General features: G+C 42.8%; 1 protein-coding gene across 2 annotated transcripts in view; it reads left to right on the top strand.

Annotated features, from left to right (window-relative positions):
* FMN1 (formin 1) overlaps positions 1–12,521 on the top strand; it is a 409,376-nt gene extending 396,855 nt beyond the window's left edge. For both annotated transcript variants that reach the window (XM_007462518.1, XM_007462519.1), the window contains 2 exons: positions 10,171–10,255; positions 12,477–12,521. In XM_007462518.1, coding sequence (XP_007462580.1) covers positions 10,171–10,255; positions 12,477–12,521 — 130 coding nt within the window. The remainder of the gene's footprint in view (positions 1–10,170; positions 10,256–12,476) is intronic.
* Positions 12,522–12,900: the final 379 nt, after the last annotated feature.

Genomic DNA, 12,900 nt, shown 5'->3' with positions numbered 1-12,900 from the left:
TACGCGGGCCTCTCACTGTTGTGGCCTCTCCCGCTGCGGAGCACAGGCTCCGGACGTGCAGGCCCAGCGGCCATGGCTCACGGGCCCAGCCGCTCCGCGGCACGTGGGATCTTCCCGGACCGGGGCACGAACCCGCGTCCCCTGCATCGGCAGGCGGACTCTCAACCACTGTGCCACCAGGGAGGCCCAGGCCTTGTCTTCTTAATCAGCTGTTCATCTCCCAGATATCCCTAGGCAGTTCTTTAGGAAGAAGACTTCTGCTGGCTCTCATTCTCCTGAACAGGAAGGGTATTTTTTTCTCTTCCCCGCCTAAGAGATTCAGTGGGTTCTGCTGAGTTCCATACGTAGCGTTTTCCAACATCTTTTTCTAAACAGCAGAGCTTTTTTTATCCAAATGAAAACTTTCATGAAACCCCAATATATAAAACAGATTAAATTAAGCTTTTCTGGTTGAAGCAGGCTTGCAGATGTTGGGGTTAAGAGAATCCTTAACTCTTCCTTCTTTTCCTGAGGCACCTTTGCTGAGGTGAGGTGTCTTTGGAAGACAGTTTGAAAATGCTGTTCTAAGTTACTGGTTTTTCCATTAGTGACAAGGAGTACGAAACAGCCTGAACACTCTACCCCACCTCCTATATCTCACTTACCTCTTGGTTGGCTGCCATGCCCAATCCCTATGTTTAAAAATGAAGGCACTTCTGTTATTGTAAAGTTCAGGATGATTTCAGTATATTCTGCCTTGTACATCATGAGCCAGTGAAATACTGGATGTCTAAAGAATAAAGACATCGTACATCTTCAGTCTCACAGACGGCTGTGCTCTGAGTTGGTTTGATTCAGCTGCAGGAATACACATCTAGCCTGTAGAAACCCCAAAGCATGCCCAGATCTCCCAGAAAAGGAGGCTGTAATGTGGGGAGCCTGAGCCTTTAAATGGAAAGGCGCATCACTCTTTGGGATGCAGTTGCCTCAGCTGCCTTGTGATCCCAGCTCTCTAATGGGTTAAGAAAAAGTGTGATTTTGTACCTTATCCAGATCTTTTCATTTAGGATGGGAATAATGTTCTCTTGTAGCTTTCTAACTGGAAGCAGAATTCCCTCCCCAGCCAACCAAGGTTGCAAATCATTTCTGTAGAACAAGGACTAAGCAGGACCATCCGAGGACACATGTCACTGTCCTATCTCATACTCACGTCTTTCCTCAGTAGATTTTGGCAGCAACTGAAATTTACTGGGGCCCTTAATAACTCTCTAGGGATGTGTCATAACGGAAAGGAAGAAAAGGTTTTCAGAAATCATTTTTATTAAAGCATTTGTAAATTGAAAGTAGTTATTTTCTTTCTCTAACTTACTTGTATGTCTTCCTCCCTATATTTCAGAATTTTTTTTTTAGAGGGCATGAGATGTAACCTTTGAAATCAAGTCTAGGTATTTGCCTATGAATAATCATGAGCAGCTATGTGTGAGAGTCTAGCGTAAATATTTAGACCCGAAACAAAAACAGAACCAAGATCTAGGCCAGAACCAAAGACAAGTCCAGGAGCAATGAAGCCAAGGGAGAGATCGAGCATGGCTGTAGCTAGAAATTGTCCAACCAGTTCTCTCTGACTGCATGCAACAAAGTTCTTACCTCCTAAGTGAGAGAGGCAAATTCCAGACTTGGGGAAAGTTGTATAACCTCTCTGAGCCTCAGTCTCCTTGGGGGCAAAGTAATGTGGATACTTTCAGGAATCCTGGAATATGTATGTAATCTGACATGCATAAATATTTAGCACATTTGGGTGGCCTTAAGCACCCTTTCTTTTTCCGTATTTAGGACTCAACCAGCTAATCAATAACTGGACCTAGAGTTTTTCATGCTTTTACGTTTTATTTTTTTCCCAAGGCTAAATGCAAAAGGTAATCGTCCTACAACTTCTGGGTATTTACTAAACATTTAGGCTTGTTTGAGGTAAAGCGGAGAAAAGCTGTCAATGCAAGTCATTTGTCTTTCGCTTAGATATTTGCTAACAACTGACTGCTGCATGGCACAGTGCTAGATGTAGGATCAGGGAGAAGACCCAGTATGCAGAAGGCGTGATCATTGTCTTCAAGTGGTTCCAGTGGTTTGAGGGAAATAAGACACCTATACAGTCCTAAGAGGAAAAGTTCCTAAGTGCCGTAAGAGAGGCACAAAGTGCCCTTTCACTTGAGGAAAGAGCAATTACTTCTGACTAAGGGAGATGAAGGAAGCTTTCATGACTCTGGCACTTAAGCTGAGACTAGAAGAACGGGAAGAATTTGAAGACATGGAAATGAGTAAGAAAGTCATTGAGGGGCTTCCCTGGTGGCGCAGTGGTTGAGAGTCCGCCTGCCGATGCAGGGGACGCGGGTTCGTGCCCCGGTCCGGGAAGATCCCACGTGCCGGGGAGCGGTGGGGCCCGTGAGCCGTGGCCGCTGGGCCTGCGCGTCCGGAGCCTGTGCTCCGCAACGGGAGAGACCACAACAGTGAGAATCCCGCGTACCAAAAAAAAAAAAAAAAGTCATTGAGGGAACAGTAAGAGCGAGATGCAGGGGTGAGAGAAGCCTTGGTAGAAAGAAGAGTGAGAAGTTTGGACAGGACGGGGAACACGTGGAGTGAGGTGAAGGAAAGGATGCTTGATAAGTAATCACAGATAATAAGTCTCTTTAATTTTCATAGCAATTGTGTTATTTAGGTATGGTATTATTTCCACTTTTAAGTTGAAATTGAGTTGAGGCTCAGAAGGGTTAAGTGATTTGTCCAAGGACAAGTATTGAACCAGATCTGGGTCTGAAAAGGTAAGACAGACTAGTAAACTAAGTTCGAAACGGGGAGTTTTGATTGCCAGAGTAAGGAATTTGGATCCTATACTATAGTTCAAATCCAGCCCACAACTGGTTTTTGTAAATAAATTTCTTAGAACACGACATTGCACTGCCCTTCGTTTGTGTGTTTTTTAGGGCTCCTTTCACGCTACAACAGCAGCATTGAGTTAGTTCCAGAGACCATATGGCTCACCAAGTCTAGAATATTGACTCTCTGGCCCTTTATAGGAAACCTTCGCTACCCCAGCTGAAGTTGATCGGGAGTCACTGAGAGTTTTTGAGAAGGGAGGTGACATTCTTAAGAGTTAACGCATTGGTAATCGAGGCCATGTTCATCAGTAGGATGGATCAGAGGGAGCCAGATCATTTCAAAGACCACTTCATTGTCTGGGTCCTCATCCCTGGGCTCCTGAACTATCACAGAAGCCTTCCAGCAAGTCTCTGGCCAAAACTTCGAAGCTTAGAGAGTCCAGGCGGGCAGCAAAAACGAGTAGTGTGTGCCGGGTATAAGAAAAGCAGTTGTGCAAACAAGCTGGTAGATGGTACCGCTGGACAGCCTCGGGCTGAGGACAGGATGGGGAGTGATGGCAAGTGTTGCAGACTGAGGTGTTGCCGCACAGAAATGCCACTCAATGTTGCCACACCTTCCAGTTTTGTAAGGGAGGTGAGAACTTTGTATTCTTGTGTGAAGTCTCTGCATTACACACGCGAGCTCGCAAACTGAATTTACATTTGTTTAAAACCTCCAGAGGTCGATCACACTGCTGACCTCTACTTTGCAGTCTCTTCCCACATCATTACCAGAACACTGCGGCTGGGTGAATTTAATGTGATCAACGATAGCAGCTTGCTGTACCTTCTTCAGCAGGTATAGGACACTTTGCCCATGGTTTTTGATGGACATTTGAGAGACAGGTGGACAGACAGACAGATTGACTGACTGACTGACCGCCCAGTCATCCAACCATCAATCTCTCGTCAGGTCAAAGCAGTTTTTAAGACCTGCCTATATGCTCCGTCTTAACAGTGGACTTAACGCAGCCAGACTGTCAGAATATTTAAGCGTTTGTCTTTCATCAAGGGTAAGTTTCGTACTGTATGATACAAAAGCCATTGACAAACAGCCTTGCCTGACACAATGAGCTTTGCCCTCTAACGTTAAGGACATATGGAGAATCTCGTGAGAATTTGCTGGTTTGTATTTTGCAGGATCAGTTTTGAGCACTGGTGATGTCGTATTCATTCAGGTGAGAGTCAGTGACTATATTTTCATGCACCTGAATGGACATGAATGTTTCCCCCATAACCATTCTTGAGGCCTGAATTTTTACAGTTTCGAGATTAATCACTTATAATTATTTATTCATTCATTAACTTACTATTTATGGTCATATACTATATGCCATTTGACTGTGCAAAATGCGAAGGAAAGAAAGACAGTGAAGTCCTGTCCCTGCTTTTGAGAAGCTCAAGTCTAGTGTAAAAAGCGGGTGCGTAAAAATGTTCACAACACAGTGAAATAAATGAACCTTGGCAGGAGGTGTGAACTCTATCCAACCAGATTTCTCTTTCTTTATGTAGTAAATGTGCCTTGGAAATACAAGGTTGGAAAATGTTCCATTTTAATGATAAAATGACTTTAAATGTCCTAGAAAGTCTGAGACAGGACCAACCTCATAATTTATGGGGCTCCCCTTGTTCAAAAACTAAGAGTTTCAAGGGACTTCCCTGGCGGTCCAGTGGTTAAGACTCTGTGCTTCCACTGCAGGTGCACCTCCACTGCAGGGTTCGATCCCTGGGCAGGGAACTAAGATCCTGCATACCGTGCAGTGTGGCCAAAAATATATATATACATATACTAATAATTTCAAGACAGTGACGGGAGTGTGTTAAACCAGGAAGCCCCACACGACCATGCAGGTTGAACGCGCAGGCAGCCTCATGGCTCAGCATTTTCAAGAAATTCAAGTGAGCAATACCTCGGGAAAGTGAAGGATTTTTTTTCGATTTTGTTCTCTAGGTCTCTGTTTTTTCATGGCATGTATATGTGTGCCGGCTTCTGTATCAAGGGCTAGGAACACAGCGATAAAAACGATAGCTACCATCTCTACCCTCATGTATCTTACTGTCTAGCTGAGAGGTTTGTATGTGATAATTTTTGTTAACTGGTCCCATTATGTCTTTTTTTTTTTTTTTTTTTTGCGGTACTTGGGCCTCTCACTGTTGTGGCCTTTCCCGCTGCAGAGCACAGGCTCCGGACGCGCAGGCCCAGCGGCCATGGCTCACGGGCCTAGCCGCTCCGCGGCATGTGGGATCTTCCCAGACCGGGGCACGAACCCGCGTCCCCTGCATCGGCAGGCGGACTCCCAACCACTGAGCCACCAGGGAAGCCCTCCCATTATGTCTTAACCACATTCTCAGAGAAGTATTTAAATGGCCAGTGAGTCTTAACTTTTTCTTTATACTTTTAAATGTATAATATAAACTGAAAACATAATCTTTCTGTGTATAGATATATAATACTCCTGTAAGGAACAAGTGTTATTTTGGTTATGAGAAAAATAAGGTTAACATGAAAAATATATATTTATTCAGAAGTTCTATACTATTTGAAATTTAAATTTTACTTATGATACCTCCAAGGAACCTGGAAAAATGGGAGGAAGTAGATGGAATCTTCCTTTTGAAGTTAAAATAGTTTCTCGTGTTTATTTGTTTGAAAAATGTATGTCATGCCTGCACCGAAGTGTAGCTTCTCATTATGACTTTTAGAGTCTGTGTTCAGATCAGAAAAATTGAGCTGAGTTCCCTTGGTTTGCTAAATCTCGGGGTAATAGCATTAGTTGATTTGGTTTGCCTTCAGGACACGTCTAAATGGTATTACTACAAGATAGTACTTAGCTAGTAGCTCCATTTGTTTTATTTGTAGTCAGAAACTACTGTTGTGCATTCTTAAGGAGTAATCCTTTATATCCGTGATGGAAGGTTCCATAATTGTTATCCTTTATTGACCACTTGCTATATACCAGGTATACTAGAGGTTTTACTAGATATATTAATTAATTTAATCCTCACAATAATACCACAGAGTTAATACTGTGTGTGTGTATATATATATATATATATATATATACACACACACACACACACACACACACACACACATATATATGCGCTATATATATCATACCATTTTATATATAAGGAAACTGATAGTTGATTAACTTGCTCCAAGTTTTCTAGTAACTGGCAGAGTTGGAGTTAGAATCAAGCCTCGCTGATGCTGAAGCTACTTGCCACCAAGCTATGCTTTCTCCCAATCCTTTATGATTTTTCAAGAGTGCCCTGTGAGAGGGAGACATCATAATTGAATGAGAACATTTAGAGACGAGCAGGATGGAGTCACCAAGATCAGAATCGTCCCCGGAAGCCTGGGGTATGCATGGCAGCCTGTAGTCTGCCGGACAGCCACTGACCAGTAGGAAAAGGTTAGCAGTGCGGACAGGACCTTAGGTTGGCTCCCGGCCTCCACATCCCCGACCACCATCCCCCCAGATACTGAGAGAACGTGGGAAGTGATTGCAGGGCTTCTGAGAAGTGAAACTGGGAATTGGGGGAGGCGATGCTGAGCCAGGAGTGTGATAGAAGACCAACTCTGGAAGAAGAGACCAGAATTCTAAGGTGAAAAGGAACTACTTAAGCAAAAGATGACTCCCAAAAGTGCCCTAAAAGTTAGGGAGCCCAGAGAGAAATAGTAATTCCAAACCATTCCATTGGAATATGGATTAAAGGGTCACTAATAAGTGCTCTCTCTGAAAACAAATCTTGCCGGAGAGACGCCGAGAAAAGTAGATGCTACAAGCTGTGGCCTCCTTGACAGCACCATCTTCTTGGTTTGCAGATTCCTTAGTAGTCCAGTGTCCAATGTAGTCTGACCTGGCTTTGAACCTTCTAGCGCATTCCTTTCTTGTGTGGGTATAGTCACAGTTACTGCTGCAAGCAGAAAAGTTTAGTAGGCAGTGTGGTGTATACGCTCAGACCTATGCCCCTGTCCAGAAGTGCCCGTTCTCACGGCAGCTTCACACATGTATTTCTTGGGTTATATAAATCATTGCTCATCTTTGTCTCATTTTTACTTCTTTTCTGATGCACGGGTCAGCATGCTGAATTCATTGAACTAACTTGTGCATGTGGGCAGGGAGATTAGATTATGAAGCGTGTGTTTCAAGCAAATTGTGCAAAATTAGATAAGTAAAGAGCTAAGGCACTCGGCCACTTCATCAGCATTAAGTGAGTATGTGATTAATATTGAGTGAAAGGTTTGTATTTGAGGACCTGAAGAAAAAGCATGTTCTTTTTTTTTTTTTTTTTTTTTTTTTGCACCGTGCAACGTGCAGGCTCTTAGTTCCCCAACCAGGGATCGAACCTGTGCCCTCTGCATTGGAAGCGTGGATTCTTAACCACTGGACCACCAGGGATGTTCAAACATTCCATTTTTAAAACAAATTGTGATGCGGTACGTGGGCCTCTCACTGTTGTGGCCTCTCCCGTTGGGGAGCACAGGCTCCGGTCGCGCAGGCCCAGCGGCCATGGCTCACGGGCCCAGCCGCTCCGCGGCATGTGGGATCTTCCCGGACCGGGGCACGAACCCGCGTCCCCTGCATCGGCAGGCGGACTCTCAACCACTGCGCCACCAGGGAAGCCCTAAAAATACTTCTGAAGACATTTTTAAAATAAAGAAACATATTAAGGATAATTTAACACACCCATATTCCCACCACCTAGAACTGTTAACATTTTGCCACATATTCTTTAAGATTTTACAAGTGAAAAATAAAGTATTATACATAGAAATTCTGGTAGACATACTACCTCCCAATGTCATTCTCTTCTGTATTTCCAGTGATAACCTCTATCATGAAACGAGTATCTTTCCAGTCTGCATATAAATATAAATAGATGTTTACACGTATGTTCATATACACTGTGCAGGCATCTGTGAACAACATTGTTTTGTGGGCACTATTCCCCAATATATATACAAGGTAGCATGTTGCATACACAGTAACAATAGTAGTGAACACATGTTGAGTGATTACACAGTGCCTAGAGCAGCACTTTCTCAGTCCTTTCAATGACTCTGTGTAGTCCACACTGTTGTTGTTATCCTCTTTTTCAGGTGCACAGAGAGGTCCCTTGCCCAGGGTCACACAGCTAATAAGTAGTGGGGCTGAGAATTAATCTCAGTCAGGTTCTGGAGCCGAGCACTTAACCACCAGGCTAGATGGCATCTTCACTCTGTCACTTTGCAGAATTCATCACTCTCTCAATATCATGTTTCTGATATCCATAACTGGTGAATTCAGATCTAGTTTATTCCTTTTCACAGTTATACCGTATTCCATTAAATGAATATAATATTACAAGCATCATTGCACGGTGCTTAAGACCTGTAAAATACAAGTAGTGAAAGTTTCTATCTCACAGGGTTGTTGTGAGAATTAAATGGTTTAATTCAAATAAAGCAGGTAGAACAGTACCAGACGTGCAGTAAGCACCCAATAAATGTTAGCTATTAACTATTTGCTCTTACCAGCTATCCATTATCCTATTGAATCTGATCACTAGGTTGTTTTCAGTTTTTCATTATTGCATATATTGTCACAGTGAAAGGTGTGTCTAATTATAAAAGTTTCTTTGGGGTATCTCCCTAGAAGAGGAATTGATAGCTCACAGGGTATGTATGTTTTCAGTTTCCGTTGATGCTGCCAAAGCCAGCTGTACCAATTTACACGCCCTCATACGCAGTTCGGCAGTTCCCATTTCCTCACATCCCCAATAACAGTTGATATTGCCTGACTTTGATTTGCCTATCTGATGGATACGAAATATTACTTTGTTGAATTGATGAGCTGGGTAAGAAATAATATGTTGTGGAATTGAATTTTTATAGTAGCTTTATTGAGATGATTCATACTGTAAAATTTACCCTTTTAAAGGTGTACAATTCTGTGGTTTTTCGGTATATTCCCAAGGATGTGCAACCATCACTGCTACCTAGTTTTAGGAGAAACCCCTTACCCCTTAGCAGTCACAACCCTTCTCCCCTCCCCTCGGCACCTGGCACTACTAATCTGCTTTCTGTCTCTGTGGATTTCATATCAATGGAATCACATAACATGTGGATTTTTGTCACTGGCTGGCTTCTTCCATTTACCTTAATGTTTTTGAGGTTCACCCACATTGTAGCATGTATCAGCACTTCATTCCTTTTTATGGTTCAGTAATATTCCATTGTGTTAATATACCACATTTTGTTGATCCATCTAGCAGCTAATATAAACGTGGGCTGTGTCTACTCTTGGCTATTATAAATGATGCTGCTACAAACATTTATATATAAATTTTTGTCTGGACATACATTTTCATTTTCTCGGGTACACATATATTTATATACCTAGCAGTCGAATGGCTGGGTCCTGTGGTAACTATGTTTAACATTTTGAAAAGCTGCCAAACTGTTTTCCAAAGTGACTGTACCATTCTCCAGACCCATCAGCAATGTAGTAGGATTCCAATTTCTTCACATCCTCACCTCCAACACTTGTTACTGTCTTTCTTTTTAATTCCAGCCATCCTAGTGGCTGGGGAGTGATAATCTCATCGTGGTTTTGCTTTGTACTTCTCTGATGACTGATGATGTCGAGCATCTTTTCATGTGCTTACGGGCCATTTGTATGTCTTTGGAGAAATGTCCAGTCAAGTCCTTTGCCTGTTTTTTAAATTGGGTAATTTGTCTTTTTATTTGAGTTGTAAGAGTCACTCATGTATTCTGAATGCAAGTCCTTTATCAGATGTATGATTTACAAATATTTTTCCCATTCTGTGTGGGTTGTCTTTTCACTTTCTTAATGTGAACTGGTGAATTTTAATATTTGTAGTTTTCATATGTTTCTCCAAAATTTCAGTTTTCAAAATTGTCGAGTGGATCACAAGCCAGAGAGCCCTGAAGTGTGCCCTGAGAGTACAGTGAATCCATCTAGTATTCCGTAGATCAGAAACTCCTGCATTGGTTGCAAAAGCACAGACTTCCCCAAAGACATCTCGGTGAGCCTCTCAGCCAGTGAAGGAAATTCAGCTTTGATAACCCAGAAGAGTCACCTTCTCAAAGTTTGAATTTAGTAATGAAAAGCACTGAAAACCGTTCCTTATATTTTCAAACTGCTAACTGGTTAATTCAACAGCATTTGGATTTCTGTTTAACCTGACCTCTTCCTCTTTCTTCTTTCCTTTTTTCTTCTCTTTTCTTATCCTCCTCTCCCCTCCCCCCTCCCTGTTTCCATTTCAGACTGAAGATGGCTCAGGAATCAGTCAGCAAGTTAACAGCAGAGAAGAAAGTGGAGACAAAGAAAATTAACCCCACGGCTAGTCTGGTGAGATGCATTTTTCATTCACAACCTCAAGATCTTTCATTATAACTGAGGTGCACCCAGGAGTGGGTCAGCATTTAAAGGATAAAACTCAGAGGAATGAGTAGTATCCAGATTCTCAATTCCCATCCCAGCGTAGCATATGGGTTAGAAAGAATATGAGGGAGGACAGAGTGAGGAACAAACACCGCCTCGAGCGCTCTTCCAGCAAATTCAAACAAGGTCATTTCCTGATAAACCAAATGTAGTCACTTGCCATTTCACACCCTTCCGCGCCACACCCCACGCCATGATCCTTCTCATCTCAAAGCACTGTTCTCCTGAAATGTTTAAGTATTCTCACCCTCACCAGTCCCTTCTCCCTGTTAAGGAAAGGGGCAGGGATTATCCTCTTTTGAGAGTTGGTAAAACTGAGATGCAGAAAGATACAGCTTACCTAGGATCACTTCACAAATGGATAGCCAAAACCAGAACGAGACTCTGGGTCCCCCGACAGCTCTCCCTGGGCTAGAAGCTAAGCAGGCTAGTCTTGTCTTCCTAGCTGTGAGGGGAAACTGTCGTCCTCCACAGCCCCATTTTCAGTAAGGATCACAAGGAATCTCTGTGTTACAGCTGGAAAAGCTAGATGGGTTAGGAACCCATTTAGATGTAGAGATTCAAATCCCAGATCAGTCGCTTACTAGTTGTAAAACCTTAGTGAAGTTACTTTGCTTCTTTATTCTCCACTAGTACTTTTTTGCCGGCTGCTTTAAATCCTTTGACCATCTAAGTGGGGTATAAGTTAAAAGTGAGGTTATTTCTATTGACTGACCATGATGTTCTCATCACAACCCCATCAGCAGCTCAATGAATGTTGAGTGAAGTCGATGAGTGAGAAATGGGAAAGTCAGGGCCATACAGCTGGGTCAGGGACAGCCATGGTTAGCTCACAGAGCTCCTACCTGAATGGACACATCCTCTGTGCCCATTTGACCATGCGTTTGCGGCGCTCATTTGTGCATGATCTTCTGTTGACCGTGGGTTCAACTCTTATTTCTTCTGTCTTCCTCCCTCATTAGACACTGCCCTTTTCCCCAGGCCTCTTATTTGGGCCTCTGTCCTAACTTCTACAGCCAAGCCTTATTTTCAGGGGCAGAGAGAATGGCCTCAGGCCTGTAGACAAAGGGGAAACAGTGGGTGGACCGTGGCATTCTTTTATTGGTGACCTCCATGGAGAGTAAGCTCTCAGCTGTGATCCTCTGCTCCTTGGGGTAGTTTGTTTTGTCGCCCGTTTGTTTTGGTGGAAATTAGGGAAGAGCTCATAAACTGATTCCTGATTCAATTTCACACGTCGGGCATGGTATCCAAACAGGATGGGTGTTTAAAAATTATCTTAAGTTTACATCTAGGCCAATTTAGTAATCCATTGCATTTTCACATCTCCTAGATCACAAGAAGCTTAGGACCTATTCTCAAAGGGCATCTCTCTGCACCTGCTCTTTGCAAAGGACCGTACTTGTTCCATCTCTTTTTTAGCCTTCTATTTGTCCACCTTGAAGGCCAGGCACACCCATGTGTCTTACTATGCTTAATATATTTACTTCTAAGTCCTAGAAACAGTGAGGGTCTGTGTTTCTGTTCTGTGTACTCTTGTTTATCTTGCCATCAGACTTCCATGTCCTTCCTCATTAGAAGGCTGTCCCTGGGAAGGAAGCTCAGGAAGTACGGAGCAGAGCATCCTTGGCAAAATGGGAGCTTCTGCCATTCTGCAGAGACTAAATCTCGTCATCCTCCATTTTGCATAGCCTCTGTTCAGTCCTGCCAAGTTGGTCATATGCAGACACGCCTGCCTTGGAAAGAGTGATTTTTTCATATCTAAAAACTATTTCTTGAGCATTCCCTAATGGGAGGAGTCTTTGAGTAACACTACAAAGTTAGGACCTTTGTCACAGAAGATGAGAACAGAACGGAACAGCCTAGCATTGTAAAGGCCGGTGTTTTAGATGGATATAGTTGGTTGATTAGCTGGTTATTTATTTTGTGTGTCTGTGAGGTGATAGGGTGGGAAGGGTAGGAAACTGAGGGTTTCTGGGAAAAAGGATAGAAATCCTCTCATTTCTGGGGCATTTGGTACAACTCTGTTTGGCATTCTAGACTGACATTTGAGAAAGGTACCAAAATGTGAGAAAGATGAAAATTTTTAAAAAGGAGTTATACTAAACTCGATCTTTTTCTCAAACAACAGAAAGAAAGACTGCGTCAAAAGGAAGCCAGCGTGAGCACCAACTAACACAGAGACATAGGAGAACAGTGACGGTGAGACGTAGTACTCTGTATGATCCTTTGTAACACCAGTGCTGCAAGAAGTTCTCGAAAGATATGTCACTAAATGTTTATTTTGCTCATCTCTTTCTGAGCATCCCGTGCCTTCTTATAAGGAAGTCCCTTGTTAAGCCATAGGAACAATGAAAAACAAGTATTTGATAACTGTTTCTTCTAGAGGTCCAAAGTTCGCTCTGTTATAAGACCAGGAGAATTACCAAGATTTTCCAATTTTTTTTTTTAAAAGCAGAGATTTCAAGCTTTCTAACCCAAACCTGATGTATATAAACTTGTGACAGAAGAAGAAAAGGATGTTTTGTGACAGTTGCCTTGAGTAAGTTCAAGCC

This window comes from Lipotes vexillifer, unplaced genomic scaffold (genome assembly GCF_000442215.2).
Source record: "Lipotes vexillifer unplaced genomic scaffold, Lipotes_vexillifer_v1.1 scaffold164, whole genome shotgun sequence".
In the NCBI taxonomy this organism is placed as follows: Eukaryota; Metazoa; Chordata; class Mammalia; order Artiodactyla; family Lipotidae; genus Lipotes; species Lipotes vexillifer.
This window is presented reverse-complemented; position numbering and strand designations above follow the sequence as displayed.